Below are 15,752 nucleotides of genomic sequence, written 5' to 3'. Positions count from 1 at the left end.
ATTAGTCCGAATTACCATGAAGATATCTGGATATATGGAAGTACATTTATAAAGCAATTAATCATGTAAATTTATAGTAACATATGACTAGTCAGTTATATATATATGTATGTGAATTCAGTAGATATATTAACCATTTCGGAGAGTTAATAGAAGCAAAACAAGAGACAAAAATGTTAATCATTTCAAACGCAGTGACGGTGAATGAACACGAGGTGGCAGTAGAGCTCCACGAAAATCCAGGCAGAGCTTGAGCTCGAGTAAGCCAACTGATTCAGCATAGAGAATAATCATATAGAGAGACAACAACAATTTACTAACTAAAATGGTTCTGCCTTTAGTGAAGACCTGCTGAAGAAGGTCCTTGTAAATTACTAACACTTCTAAATGATAAGTAACTATATGGTTTAATGTTGTTGAATTAAAGAGCCCCAAGACATGGACAGGGCTTAAAAAACTCTTATAATGGATGGCACTAATTAGCTAACGCTAGCTACACAGGAAGCCCTGAGTAAGTTTGTTCATAATCGAACGGTTCTCCGGGAAGATGTGCTGAACATGTGATTAAATTAGATAAGTGTGTTCCTCAGCAGGCGTGTCTGTGTAATACTCTTATGCTGCTGGAGCGGACTGCCACTCTCTGGGCCGAATGAGGTTGGGGTGTCCGCGCTGAGCCTCTGCAGGTAATCCAATCGTGTCTCCTGAGAGGCGGGCTGAGGAGGACTCGCGCTTCCTGCAGAGGCTCACGCGAGGTCATTCAGCGCTACCTGCACTCAGGTGAGTAAACACCGTCCACCTTAAACTGTGTTTGAGTTGAGTTTTTATTAACTTAAACTGACATGCGTCACGTGACATGTAGACACACACGTTTGTGCACTTTTTAGGAATTTTAAGATGTTTTAGGTGCGGGGATATTCCACCTGTGGCTTCACAGCTCGGTGTTTGTGTGTCTCTGTGTGTGTTTTCATTTGCAGTAACGAGCCTTTTTTATTGTCTTCTGGTTTTCAGGACTGGACTTGTTAGCTAAGCTACTCTCTTAGACAAACCTGGGGACAGTTGGCTGGTTTAAGCAGGTTTGCTGCTCTATTTTGTTTGGACTGCAGTGTTTTTTCCGCTGTGTTGGGCCAATGTATATATATTTATTATATTAGTGCTTCTGGTTAACGCAGACTGTGGGCCGAGCGCTGTCCGTGGTGCTGATGGTCACACGTTTATATTAGCCTAGAAAGGCCGGAATAGAAAGGCCGGTCACTATAACTATTTCTGATTGGACGATACACTGTTATAAACAGAAACAACAACAACAACAAAAAAACATTAGCTCTTGAAATGAGATAATTTCAATATATAATTTTTTTCTAATTAGAATTTTTGTTTTACTAAGCCTTGTAACTTAAGATAAACACAAAACTTGCCGTTTAAGTTATTCTTATACTTGGGTCCAAATTCAAGGTATAAAATCAGTGATTTTAGCTTGAAGTCACTAATTTTAAGACTTTGAAATTGCTTATTTCAAGAAATCTTACTATGAAAAAAATTGCTTAACCCATTAGCAGACTCAATATAAGCGTATACGTCTCAATTTACATATATTTTGTCGAGTTTTTGCCAATATTTGGAATTGTTGCAAAAAAAGTTACACTAAACAATAGTATTGCCAGTTAAGGAAATGTTAAATTACCAATAATAATTATTTAATAATATAACAGCATAATAATTAAATTACCCTTATTTCAAGTTAAGTCAAGAGGCTTTTATTGTCATTACATCTTAGTACAGGTAGAGTCAACACCCAAGCTCTTCTTGCACAAACAAAACATAATGGGCAGTATTGAGATCAGGAAAAATATTTAAGACCATGGCCATTTATAGTACAATAATTGATCGAATAAATATTGTGATAGGCCTATCCCTTCTTATAATGCCAGGCAGTTATCAGAACAATGATTAATGTTTCTAGTTAAAAAGTCTTTACCATGAAAGACATGCTCCAGCCCATTCCCCTTCCAGAATGTTTTAATCTCTCCTATCACGTTACCTCCCTTGGGAAATCATAGTCAATGCGCATGCGACCCTGTTTCTCTCAGATCGCCCTTCCTTTATCGTCTTAGTTTATCAGTGGGTGAAGGTAGCTAACACACCATGATTTGGAACAGGTGGATAAGCAGTAGCACTAGTTTTTGCGAACAGCTAAGGGCTACTTCAGCCCCAGTCCCTTTCCTAGCCAGTGGGAGTGTTTCCTCTGGAAATGAGGGCCAGAAGCAACAAAGGAAGAGAACCACCGTCCTTCCATAGCACATGTAACCAGAAAGCCTACTTGGCCTATTTCCAGAAAACCTGCCTGGTTCAAATGTTTTGTACTCATTTGTACCTTTCTTGTGTGCATACATACTTTATGGACTTACGTACAGACCTTGTTGATTAGCTTATGGTATGTAGAAGAAAAGTCACTGCACCTGGTTAACAAAATAAGCAATGCTGGACCTGCTACAGTCCCGTTGTTCTGTGCCATTGCAACCGTATTTATTCTTCTTCCTGTGACTGACACTGGACCAGACTGAACTGGACTTCTACTCCAGTTTAGCCACTCTGATTCCTTGCTGTACCCCCAACCCTGAATGAGGGTTCAAAGGGGGTACAGCATCTTGCCATGGCTCATTCGTCTGATGAGGTGCGCAGAGAGATGACGAATGGGGCCCATTCCAGCACCCATCCCAGTGGGTCCGGGACCTCCACTTTGCCGAGGTACCTGCACAAGAAGCAGCAGCGCCAGAAAGGTGTGCGATCTTCCTCTCCAATGGGTAGAGTCATCCTCATCAATGCACCTGTAGATGGTGAGTTTTTTGTACAATTGTAAGCATTCTAAAATGGGCTAACTAAGAATTTTTGTTAAATGCAAAAATTAATAAGGCAATAAATGATAATTACTTTTAATGAATACAACAGCGAGAAGATATAAGAGTCCTGCTTGTAACTTTAAATAAGAAGGGATGCAAGAAAGGAGTCCAGGCGAGATGTTATTGGGCTCAGTTATCTCAGTCCAACTCCCTATGCTACATCACTGTATATAAAGAGTATTTAATATTTCTAAACTGAGCAGTGTTTTTATTTGGTACTGTTTGGATTCAGGTGGAGATGACAGTGAGGACATCCATACGATCACTGTGGACAAGAGTGAGGATGGCAAGCTGGGCTTCAGTGTGCGTGGAGGCTCTGAGCATGGCCTTGGCATCTTTGTCAGCAAGGTGGAGGACAACAGCTCTGCAGGTAAATGAACTGCTCTGTATTACAAAGTATTCTTAAGAATGTAAGCGTTCATATTTATTTGATAAAAGAAACAACTGTAAAAGACTGTTAAGACCTTGGTTATATATGCCTTGGCTTATTGTCTCAAAGTGATTGTTACATTTTATGGCATTACACCCTAATAACTTTTCCTAGTGAATTGGGAGAATGTATATTTTGGTGGTAAATTAAATTAGGTTTATATGGGACTTAATGTTTTTTGTTTTGCTTTGATTATAATGGATGTTCTACTCAAAGAGGCATTTTCGTTACACTGGTTACTGGGCATCACTAAAGTTACATCACTAGTGGTGTTAGCACACTGGATACTCGCCTCATCCAACGTCACTACCACATGTTGGAAAATTAGCTACCATTAGTGCACAGGCTATATTCTGCATCTAACATTGTTAGATCATCGCAAACAACTTTGCTTGCATGGTAAAAGCACCCTGGCTCACTTATTAAAAACTAGCATTACCTACAGCTCTGGAAAACATTAAGACACCATTTTTAAGTTCATAAATAAATATTTGTTGTAAATAACCCTGATTTTTAATCACAGTTTTTATGCACCTTTGCATGTTCTCCTCCACCAGTCTTACACACTGCTTGTGGATAACTTTATGCCACTCCTGGTGCAAAAAATTGAAAAGCTAAAAGCTTAGTTTGATGGCTTGTGATCATTAATCTTCCTCTTGATTATATTCCAAACATTTTCAATTTGGTAAAATGAATATCCCTGCCATGAACCAAACTCTCATTTTGCAACTGTGCCAAATTAAATACATTTGGTCAGTTTTAGGGCATTGTTGAATTGGGTTCTTCTCCACTTTGCTCACAAAGCAGCATTATTTACTTTGGTACTATGTTCTATGGCATTTCTATTTTATGGGTTGGTTCTGTAAAGTTCTGTATGTGTGTTACAGAGTTTGCTGGGCTGTGTGTTGGGGACAAGCTGGTGGAGGTGAATGGGATCAGTCTGGAGAGCATCACAATGAGCAGTGCTGTGAAGGTCCTCACAGGAAACAACCGCCTGCGCATGGTGGTCAGACGTGTGGGGAAAGTGCCTGGCATCCGGTATTCCAAAGAGAAGACCACATGGTAATAAATAAAATTGATATACAACTTTTATAATGTGTGGGAGCTTTAAAGGTACTTTACACTAGCACTTTTCACTGTGTTAAACTGTCAAATAAGAGGCTCTAAAAGAAAGTTCTTTAGAAAGTTAACATGGGCTTTTCATGGCATCACTTGCATGTCACTTTGTTTTTAGCATGTACTTTTTGAAAGGCTCATTTTAACAAGACTGTTTTTCATCATGCTATTAATTAAAACATTCACTAGACACAGAGGACACAGTCTATCCATATGTAAAGTATTTATTTTCATTTTTAGTAGGCAAAGCTGATTCTGAATGAGCTTTTCCAGTTAAGACAACTGAATGAAACAGATAAGCCAGAGACAGTGACGGTCTGCTGCACCGACTTTGCTGCTGTCCTCTTTCTCTCATGCCCAGCAGAGTGGAAACCTACAGACTCTTAGCTTTTCCTTGTTATCTTTCCTTCCAGCTACTCTTTCACTATGTAGAGGTGGTAGAGTTACCCCAGTGGTCTTAGCATGCCATTTCATTAATTGGTAGTACAGTGGGAAGATGTATTAGAGCATGTCCATGGTCATGTTTGCGTGTACTATTGTTAAAGGCTCTGAGTTTATAAGCATGCGTACATGTGTGTCTAAATTAATAATCAGGTTGAGGTCAGTGAGTTGGGAAACTGTAGTTGAATACAGTGTGTATGTGTATAACCATTATTTATTTAATCGAGTACTTTGTATTTAGGGTGGATCTGATCCATCGGAGAATGGTGGTGGAGGAGAGTGGTCGTACCCCCTCGGAAGCCAGTTCAGATGGAGCTTTGCGCAGGATAGTGCACCTCTATACCACTTCAGACGACTACTGCCTGGGGTTTAACATCCGTGGGGGCAAGGAGTTTGGGCTGGGCATCTACGTCTCAAAGTATGGACCACAAGGAAATAGCTGCAGCTCTGGAGTTGATACTTTATTTGACTTTAGGGCTCTCATAACTGTTCATTTGTTTGTGATTTGTTGTTTAGGTTGGATCCGGGTGGCTTGGCAGAGCAAAATGGCATTAAAATGGGAGACCAGATTCTGGCAGCCAATGGAGTGAGCTTTGAAGACATCACTCACAGCAATGCTGTGGAAGTCCTAAAGAGTCACACCCACGTCATGCTAACCATCAAGGTAAGAGCTTGGCAGAATCATGATAGTATTGGAGATCATCACTTTTGATCCTGCGCTGCCACTATGAACTGGAGATTGCTGGTTAGAATCCTGTTCATGTAGCTTGCCATCGGCTACTGGAGCCCTGAGAGAGCACAATTGTTATTGCTCTCTCCGGGTGGGTAGATGGCGCTCTCTCCCCGCATCAGTCCAAAGGATGATGTCGACCAGCACAGGGCGTCTGTAAGCGGATGTATCTAAACCGAGTCGCTGCACTTTCCTCTAAGAGCGCTGTGATGCTACTCGGCAATGCTGCATCAGCAACAGTTCAAAAAGAGGTGGTGTAACAGAGGAGGCATGTGCCAGTGTGCTAATCCTGGTGTTAGGGAATTACTAGTGATAGGGGGAGTCCTAATAAGTGGGTTGTAATTTGCCGGGTAAATTCTGGAGAAAATGCAAAAAGAATTTGAAAAAAAATTGAGAAAAAATACTGTAAATATAAAAAGAGACAGTCTATGCTTTAAGGAAACGCGCTGTAACAGTATTTTAGTCACTAAATCCCAGCGTTATTAATGACTTGCACCTAAGGCTATTGTGTAACATCACTACTCGATTGGAAACTCAGCCGTGCGTTGTAAAGGATGACAGAGACAAATGACAAACACTCAGGAGACAGCCTGATTAAAGGCAGCCATCTAAGTGTCTAGATTGAAAACTTTAAATGCCAACTAATTTCCTACATATGCTCCCACAAGGCATTGGATATTGATAGCTCAACCGGTGTGCCTTAAAACACTATGCTTAGTTTAAAACATGTTAAATATGAGTGCAAGTAATTTCTAAAGACATACAATGCCTGTCAGAAGAAGGTTGAATAATTTTGCCTTTATATTATTGAGTGTGTTTGCCTGCATTTCATAATCTGAATACTGCAGAATATTGAAGTTTGTCAGTAATTTCATGAACGTGTTTACATAAACTTTAGTTATCAGATAATGGAAAAAGTTAGCATTTACATGAGTAGGTCCATAATACATTTTTGCATTACAACCTGCCGGTAAACTCACAGTACCTGATATCATGGTCTGTCTTCACGCATGCACGACCTGGGAAATCTGAATGTACTCCAATTTAAGAGTAAACATGGACTGAGAAATACAATTTCTGAGCTAATTAATATTCAGCTTACTTTATTTAATTACATAATCAGATTTTAGCCCATACTCTAGTCTATGAAGTCAGAGTATGCTGTTTACATGACTGCTTGAATCATCAAATAACTGCACTAATCCAATTATGAATTGATTGTTAAATGCATGTAAATGCACTCACTGCTAAAATGACATATCTTTTGAATCAAAAGTGGTTTAGAAGCTTAATGATTTGAGTGATAAGTAATAAGTGTTGGCATCACACAAAGGGCTAAATGCGTAAGAAATGGCAATTATCCTCTACTTAGAACTGCCACAAATAATGCAACAAACATTTGTATTTGTGTATTGTACACAAACCCTGTGAAGAATGGCGGATTTCAGGAGAAGGAGAAAACATATTACCTTTTAACTTTCTAATAAACTCTGAAGCATTTATTTTGTGACACAATGTAAATGACAACTAAAAATAAAAATAAAACTCTAAAACCAAAAGTTATATATATATATAAATATATATATATATAAATATATATATATATATATATATATATATATATATATATATATATTTAAATACTATATATTTAAATATTTAAATCATTTAAAACCAATAGAAATGCTTAATTTTTGGGGGGGATAATTTATTATTTTTACAATTTTACATTTGTTTATATTGTAGATATTTAGATATTTTAAATATATCTGGTATATCTGCCTAATTCGGAAAAAAAGAATGTGTTAAATGCTTTATTATAGTGCCAAGGGGCTTTAACTATTGTAGTGTGTGTTAAACAACACAGCGTCTTATTGAGCCCGGCAATGAGACAGAATAGTAAAGCAGACAGATGGCATTTAGTCGTCACATTCCTGCTTGCTCACTTTACTCAGAGGGGGCTCGGGTTCCGCCTGTGAAAAACAGCCAGGGGACGTGCATTATTCACCAGGCCACCGGGATCAGGTTATAATCAGCAGAAAGTATCTTTTTTTATGGCCTTTCCTTAGCCTACTTCACCTCCGCAGCATAGTGCTGAATCAAGCCCCTGGTGGGTCTGTAACCAGGTTAGGCTTGCCAAATGCTGGCTGTTCCCACTGATGGTGGCGGAGGCGTTGAGAGTCCTGGTGACTCTCTCCTGACCCGACTCAGATGGCTGTGTTGAGAAGAGCACGGCCAGCTAATCAGCAGAGAGAGAGGGCACCCTGCCCAGGCTAGGAGCAGAAGGATATGAGGGATGATTATGATCTAAAACAGTGGTTCCCAACCTTTTTCTTCAGGGACCCATTTTTACCATTGTAAGCTTTGGTGACCCAACATAACCCCCCCCCCCCCCCCCCCCCCCCACCCAAAATGTAAAAGATGTAAGTGTATAATTGGGTTGGGGTGGTGGGGGTTAGAAATGACAAATAAAAACTGACATTTACTATAGATGAATAAAATAAACACGTAAAAAAGGAAAAATTGATACATAAAACATGAGGAATTTTTATCTTATGAAGAAAAAAATAATTAGATCAATAAAATAATACAACTACAAATGAATAAAAAATAATTTATATAAAATAAAAACAAACAAAAAAAAAGAATAATATCAGTTTCAGTTTCAAATCAGTAAAACAGCTCACCAAAACCTCAACCTGTCCAATAATTGTCCTGGACAATAATTGATTAACTTTACAGGCCCTCACTCATTTTCATTTATTTAACTAAACTGAGTTTTATATTCTTATATTCTTATATTATTATATTCAGCCTCGCGCTGAATTCAGCTCCGCGCTGCCGGAGAGAGCGCCCGCGCGCGCGCCAGAGAGAGAGAGAGAGACAGAGAGAGCGCAGCGCAGCACGGCGAATTTTGCTTACCCTAGACTATATATAGTATTAAAATTAAACCCCTTAAAATCAAGAGGGCTTCGCGACCCATCGTGGATCTTTGGCGACCCATAGGTTGGGTCGCGACCCATAGGTTGGGAACCACTGATCTAAAAGATGATCTCGACTGTTCCTGAATTTGACATTGAAGCATTAGTTCATTTCTATGTGCCACCCATGGAAAATTCCATAGCACACTCATTAACAGATTCAAGAGTTTGTTTTCATGCTTTTGTTCTTTAAGGCACGGTTTCTTCCTCAGACAGAAGTATTCAGTATTTCGAGAGTGCTATATGTAATGTCAGAGCTAATGTCTATATAAACTTACCCTATGAAGATCATATTGCTCCTCACTCTTCCTGCTTTACATTTGCCTAATGATTACATGATTGCTGGCTGTTGTGTTTTGAAATTTAAGCTGTTTTTTGTTCTATTAAAACAGGAGGCTGGCAGATATCCTGCATATAAGGAGATGGTAGCAGAATACAGCTGGCTCAATAAATGTATGTAAACTTTAATACAGACATCATTATTTACATCATTTAATTTACAATGCCTTACAAACTTTCAAACCCCTTAAGATGAATAACATTTGTCTGAATTACAAATGACAATTGTAAAACTGACAACTATCCAACTATTTGTTTTTGTTAGAACATTTACAAATTAGCTGCAATAGCAAATTTAAGTCTTGCTGTAATTGCATTTTGCTTAGGAAGCTCAATCCCCATTGAGAAAAAAACACCACAATGTGATGCTGTCACCCTCATGCCTAACTATTGACTTAGTGTATTTCAAATATGGGCTGAATTAAGTGGGCAGCACACATAGCATTTTGAATATTACCCAAAAAATAATTATTTTCTTCTAATCTGGCCACAAAACCGTACCTCACATATTTAGTTGAGGTGTTTTCTTGTAAACTCCAGGCTTCTTTCTATCTTCTCCTCCATACAGGACATTTTTACACTGACATGACAAAATTCATGGGAGAGGATTGAGTATCGAGTATCCCATGACTTTTGCCCATGGAAGTTAAAGAACACTGTGCTGACTTGCAGAATATGTGCGTGGACATATTCCTGGTACACATGTCGCAAAGTTAAATGTTAAATTCCTGCAAAACTTAATAAGTTTGCTTAATAAGTCTCTTCGCCTTGCCACAAGCATTCTGGCATCGTTCAACTTTAAGATAACACCTCACAACTTACACAAATGTGGGCTCTTCCAAACCGTCCCCTAAGGCAACACTATTACTATTAAACAAAAGCATGCCCCACTGGTAATCAATAATGAAAGTGAGTTTTTTATGCTCTTCATGGGAGCTGGATTTTAAACAAATGTATTGTATTGCATGGTAGAGTGCATGACTAAGTACGTACCAGCACAGTCTGCACAGAGATTAGAAGAAGCAGACTGAGTGACCTCATGTCAAGCTCTGTTTTTTTCACAGGATTCACATCCCTACTTTGCATTTAATATGAGTGTAAAAATAGCCTGGGATTAGTGTTAGGTTCAAATTCGATGAGTAACGTGGGGTTGTGTACGTTTCTCAGATCAGGGTTGTTGAGGGTATTTAGGTTACAAGACTTGGGATGGAGAGTCTTTTTTGTTTGTATTTGATGCGTATACATTTATTTGTATGTATAAAATGCATTATATATATATATATATATATATATATATATATATATATATTCTGTCAAATTCTCTTCTATATTTAAGACGGATGAGAACAACAAGAGGTTAATTAACTGAGGCCACATAACAGTGGTTATGGCTGACTTGATCCAAATGTGGTAGTATTGAATTTAACAATTACTGTGCTTAAGCTGTTGTTCTTTGGTTTTCTAAAAAAGTAAAATTGTCTCCAAACATTTGAATCTTAACCTAAAAACAATTGACAATTGATTGTATAGTGATATGCCGAAAGTCATCATAGAAATACAACATAGAAGGCATTACCAGCCACATTGGATAGCACAGTAGGTGGTAATAATCTTGACTAGCAGTGTTTAGGTAGAAAGGTTGGGCAGGAAAGCAATTTTGATGTTCTTTAACTTCCATGCCACAAAAGTCATGTTACTTGATACTAGTTTATGTCCCATGCCTTGAACAGAATGCCTTGGAATTTCAGTGTAAAGTAAAGGTGACGAACAATAGGACTCCCAAGTGGTGCAGCCACTAAGCTTTGTCTGTATCAGTGGCCAGGAGACCAAGAAAGCATTGTTGATGTGGCTTCTTTCTGTGCATCTGTTAGCTTAAAGAATTGGTATTCAGTGTTCTCCTCCAAGCATGTTTAGCTGTCCAGTGACATTGGCATAACAGCAGTTATCTAGGATTTTAAAATACTCAGGGAAGCTTTCACTTTTTTCAGCTTTTTTTTAGCACTTTAAAATAGGGGAACCTAGCTTCTGAAGTTCAGCTTAAAAACAAAACATTAAACCAATCTGTGCTTAAGATCAATGCTTCATTGCCGAGATCTCTTCTTCATCTCTTTCTCTCTTTCTCTATTCAATCAGTGGCTAATGGTGGACAGCCGTCCTCCTCTCTGGGTTCGGACTCCTACTCCTCCACCTCCTCTCTCTCCTCTGGTACGCCGGTCAGCTCCCTCAGTGGTCTGTCTCAGGTCATGTTTCCACCTGCCTTCGGCTCAGAGATGGTGGACGTCTGCATCTCAACTGAGGATCGCTCTCGCAGGCCCAGCTCTGACCGGACCGAGACCGCCATCCAGACTGACCCCCTAGAGCCTGACGCTTCACCCCGACCGGGCAGGGTCGTCTCTGTGGACACCAGTCGGACTGTTGGCGAGACCGTTCTGTTGAAGGATACAGTGATCCGGACTGGGAGTTTTGATAAGAGTGGCCGGTCTCGAACGAGGACTTTTTCTGCAGGAGACAAGGAGGTTCTGGACTCTCCAAAGACTGCAGTGCTAATGGCTCTTAGCAAGCCCCGCAAACCCATCCGCAGATCACAGAGCCACATCACTGTCTCAGGTACAGAATTTAATTAAGAAGAGAAGTATTTATTGGGTAAATGTTAATTAACCATATATTAGGAAAAGCGGGGACATGTATGAGAATATAAAGTAGTAAACTCTATGCTTTTACTTTTCATTCAGTTTAATTTAGTTTAATGTGTAGTGTCATTTCCCAAGTGGCCCAACGACTATGAGATTGACGGTTTGATCCCTACTGATGCTGCAGCATTATGTGTCCAAAAATCCAACAGAGCATTACGAGTTTTATATCTTTGTTTTGGATGGCTCTCCCCCTCTCCAATCACTCTAAACCTAAAGCTGTGTTTCTTAACCCTGGTCCTGGAGGCATCCTGCCATACACATTAAAGTGCTTTCCCAGCTTCCAACATCGAACTAATCAGCCCATTAGTGAGCCCTTGCAGAGTTGCAGGGAACTCTGGGTGCTTCTAAGACAAGAATTAAGAAACACTGGCCATTGGATAATATAAAAAAACTAGCAGTCAGCGCTCTTCTTCAAGTGTATTCAGCTTTTCCCCCTTCCAGCACTGGAAGCATTCTGTGTTGGTGGAGTCATGAATAGAGGTTGGAAATTGATTTGGGCAAATGGCAAAAACACTTGACTACACCAGGAAAAATGGAATTACTGAGAAAAGTAGCTTTAAAATCTGTTGGTATTCAGAAAGATATTTGAGCAGGCACTTTTTATCTTTAATATAAAGTTCCTGTAGCTCGATAAATCAGAACCTTACGAAGTGTTATCATGAATAAGAAAAGTCCCAGACCTTGCAAATTTAATACATTTGCAGCTTGGCCAAAACTGCAGTTATTGCAAGTTTCTACAGTAGCAAACAACTAACAAGGACACTCTCTACTTGCTTAATTAATGAAGCACATATTTGAGTGATGTTAGTGTCATCATTTTCAATGTTACACACAGATCAGTTCATGAGAGTCACTTACAAGGTAAATCCATTACGGCCTTGGGGTTTTGCCCTGAATGTTTAGCAAAGTGACCTACACATGGCTATGCTAATCTCTTGCAGTGCTTAGTCACGCTATTGTGCAAAGTAGTCACGTGCAGGACACTGTTAAAAAGATCAAGGTTTAACCACTTTAGAGTTATTCAGTTTGCCCCTGCAGGGAAATCCTTATAAGTAACAATATAAACTCTTTCACAGAGTTTGATTTATAGTGGCACTGAACCATAAGACGAAAAGTATAGCTTTTATGTCATCTTTTCATCACAGAGACAATGTCCAGTTTCTGATGAGTGACTGAAGTGAAATGACAGGGAGGTCAGATTTGGCAGGCCTTTGACTTTTTATCTTATTACTCTGCTGCATGATGGAATTTAAATTTATGACCTCGTGGAATTGCTTTTCAGGCAGTTTCCACTGCAACAGCTCATCCAACTGCTTCCCAAAATACAGAATTGTTGCTATATTTTGCTGCGTGGGCACAGGTCTTCAGAGAGCAAAGAAATGTTTACCCTGTTTAAATATGGCCCAACAAGAGAAAGTTAGCCAGTTGAAATTTTTGCTTTGCTCAACCAGAAAGTTACTCTGACACAGCCCCATTATCCAGTAAAAGAAACGTATTTAAAATATTTTAGTAATAAAAATTAATTGTATGGTATAAAATACATTTAAATAATCACAAATTGAAACCACCTAGTTTAAATTGTATAATGTTTTAACCCTCAGTCCACAACAAGCATTGCACAAACTAAACGTTTGTGCATCTTTTTCCACACAATTTCTAAACCACTGTTACGTGGGAGACGGAGGGATGGACGTAAGTGCAATATATACTTTATTAAATAAACAAGATAAAATAAAACAATAAACAAAACGCGGGTAACGCAAAAAACATACAAAAAAAACAAGGCTAGGATAAATATAAACTGAGAAACACTGACTAAGAAACTAAGACAAGGATACAAGAAACACAGACTAAGAAACTAAGACTAGGATACAAACGGACTGCAGGGATACAAAGATACAGCATACAAAATATACAAAATACAAAAGACTCGACACTGAACATTCAAACAGACGGGCTTAAATACATGAGGAGAGTGAGAAACACCTGGGCTAGGATGACGAGGGGGCGGGGTTACAGACAAGTCACAGGTGAGAACACTAAATAGCTAGGGCAGGGCTGGGGCGGAGCTAGGGTGGAGACAGGTACAAAAAACAACAACACAAGCACATGGCTGGGAAACATGACAGGTAAACAGAGGGGCAGGAGCACAAGAGACAAAATAAGGCAGAAACAGAAGACAGACATGGGTGTAACAACCACTAAACTAAGACAGGGTTTTGCTGGGTCAAAGGTCATTCTTGGTGTGTTTTTTTTTGGCCCTTCCCAAACCGTTCCCTCCTCACAACCTAATACTCTACTATAGAGTACTATTGAAGGAAGCTTCCAATTAAGGTGAAGGGTATGAATTTGGGAGTTGGCTATAGGATGCCCTTCTTTGCTTTCAGACGGTCGTTGCCATGGCTACAGACAGACAGTTTTCTCAACTGGATAACCTAATATTATATTTTACTAAAAAAAGTAAAATATAATATGTGTTTTTTCCATATTTTTTTTGTCTTCAAATGCTGCTGTTGAGTGTGCTCTTGTTCTAACTTGCTATTGAAGGGTTCTATAGCTCCCTCCACCCTAACTACATTGGGAAAGCATTAACAGAGGTGGAGGGACTAGGTGGTGTGAGTAGAAAGTAATAATGGTAGCAAGTTGTAAAATTGTCCTTGCTTGGGTGCCTTACAGGTTGGTTTATGTGTATAAAATTATCATCAAATAAGCAAATAAAATGTCCTCTTCGGTCAAAACATGAGTGATAGCAGAGCAAAACCTAGTTTTGCAAAAAAAAACTACAGGACGTAGATCACTTCCTATATGCTACCTTTTTAACTGTTCTCAGAAAACATTCAAAGATTACTGAAAATGTCCTCTACATCCTCTAATCACAATTGCAAAGCGAGTGATGAAAAAAACTAGGTTTCTTACAGTGACCACTGTGCCTTAAAAGGTTTATGCACTCTTTAAGAACCCTTTTATGTGTGCAGTACTGTAGCCTCTGAATATGTAAACTTGCTTTGTGTGTTGCTCATGCGTGACACATGAGCATCACTGAGTGGTGTTTCACTATGGAAGATTAATGTTACAAGCAGAGAATCTGACACCAAAAGAAATGGATGTTCAATATGGACTGAACGATGCATATGTCACCTGGTTTTATTTCCCAGCCTTGGCATCTCGAAGTGCTACGATGAATGACTGGTGCTGTAGCCAATGCCTTTAGTGCACTGCTGGTTTATTGCTCCTTTCACAGAAAACCATATTTATTTCTGCTCTTTAGCCTCTATGAAGTCTATTCCATATTTGTTGTTTGTTACTGTTCCAGTGGTCTCTAATGTTATCTATAAAGAAATATGCTCTACATCTCATGTTTTAAACAGCTTTATGTGCATTTGTGTTGTGATGTTGAGCAGAGGACAAGCAGAAGAAGAAGAAACAGCAGCAGACGGAGAAGGCTGAACCTACAGGCAGTACTCTACAGCGCTCCAAGACCTTCGTCAGCCTGCTGTTTAAAAGCGGCCGCAAGAAGGACAGGTCTGCTTCTAGAGATAGGAAAGATGGGACAGGGACAGGGGACAGACATCGGGGACGCTCCAAATCGCCTACACATAGTGAGCGGGGTGAGTGTCATATACACAACATGCTGAACAAAAACAATTGGTCTGTATTGATTTGTAGCGTGAGGTAAAATCTCCTAAATACTTTGTGATTATTTTGGGTAAAGTTAAGCTGCAATATAGGTACCGAGGAAGAAATCAGACATTCTTGGCCTCTCAATTTCCTTTTAATTACTTAATTCCAATGTTTACCATGCATTTAAACAGGAAAGCAAATTTGCCCAGCTTCTATCTGTGGATATGCTGTCATGGGGTTTGGATGTGCTAAATACAGTACAATGCCTGGACAAAAAAAGTTGCTACCTGGATTTAACAAAGCAAATGATCTGGGGTTGCTGCAGTTGGTCAGATCAGATCGAGGTTCAGCAACAGAATGAGATCAGCTGACATGGATTAATTGGCCACCACAGAGTACACATCTTAACCCCATTGAGAATCTTTGAGATGTGCTGGAGAATGCTTTGTGCATTGGTCAGACTCTACCATCATCAGTGCCATATTATGCTGAAAAATTAAATAT

The 15,752-nt window shown here is 39.3% G+C and overlaps 1 protein-coding gene across 1 annotated transcript in view; it reads left to right on the top strand.

Annotated features, from left to right (window-relative positions):
• Positions 1-10: 10 nt before the first annotated feature.
• The window catches only part of pdzd7a (PDZ domain containing 7a), a 41,221-nt gene continuing 25,479 nt past the window's right edge, over positions 11-15,752 (top strand). The window contains exons 1-9 of the mRNA XM_022684897.2: positions 11-777; positions 1,009-2,834; positions 3,130-3,267; positions 4,215-4,389; positions 5,126-5,302; positions 5,401-5,548; positions 8,988-9,048; positions 11,068-11,541; positions 15,029-15,235. Coding sequence (XP_022540618.1) covers positions 2,651-2,834; positions 3,130-3,267; positions 4,215-4,389; positions 5,126-5,302; positions 5,401-5,548; positions 8,988-9,048; positions 11,068-11,541; positions 15,029-15,235 — 1,564 coding nt within the window. The 5' untranslated portion in view covers positions 11-777; positions 1,009-2,650. The remainder of the gene's footprint in view (positions 778-1,008; positions 2,835-3,129; positions 3,268-4,214; positions 4,390-5,125; positions 5,303-5,400; positions 5,549-8,987; positions 9,049-11,067; positions 11,542-15,028; positions 15,236-15,752) is intronic.

This window comes from Astyanax mexicanus, chromosome 7 (genome assembly GCF_023375975.1).
Source record: "Astyanax mexicanus isolate ESR-SI-001 chromosome 7, AstMex3_surface, whole genome shotgun sequence".
Lineage (NCBI taxonomy): Eukaryota > Metazoa > Chordata > Actinopteri > Characiformes > Acestrorhamphidae > Astyanax > Astyanax mexicanus.
The sequence above is the reverse complement of the archived record's forward strand: the minus strand, read 5'-3'. Positions and strand labels throughout refer to the sequence as shown.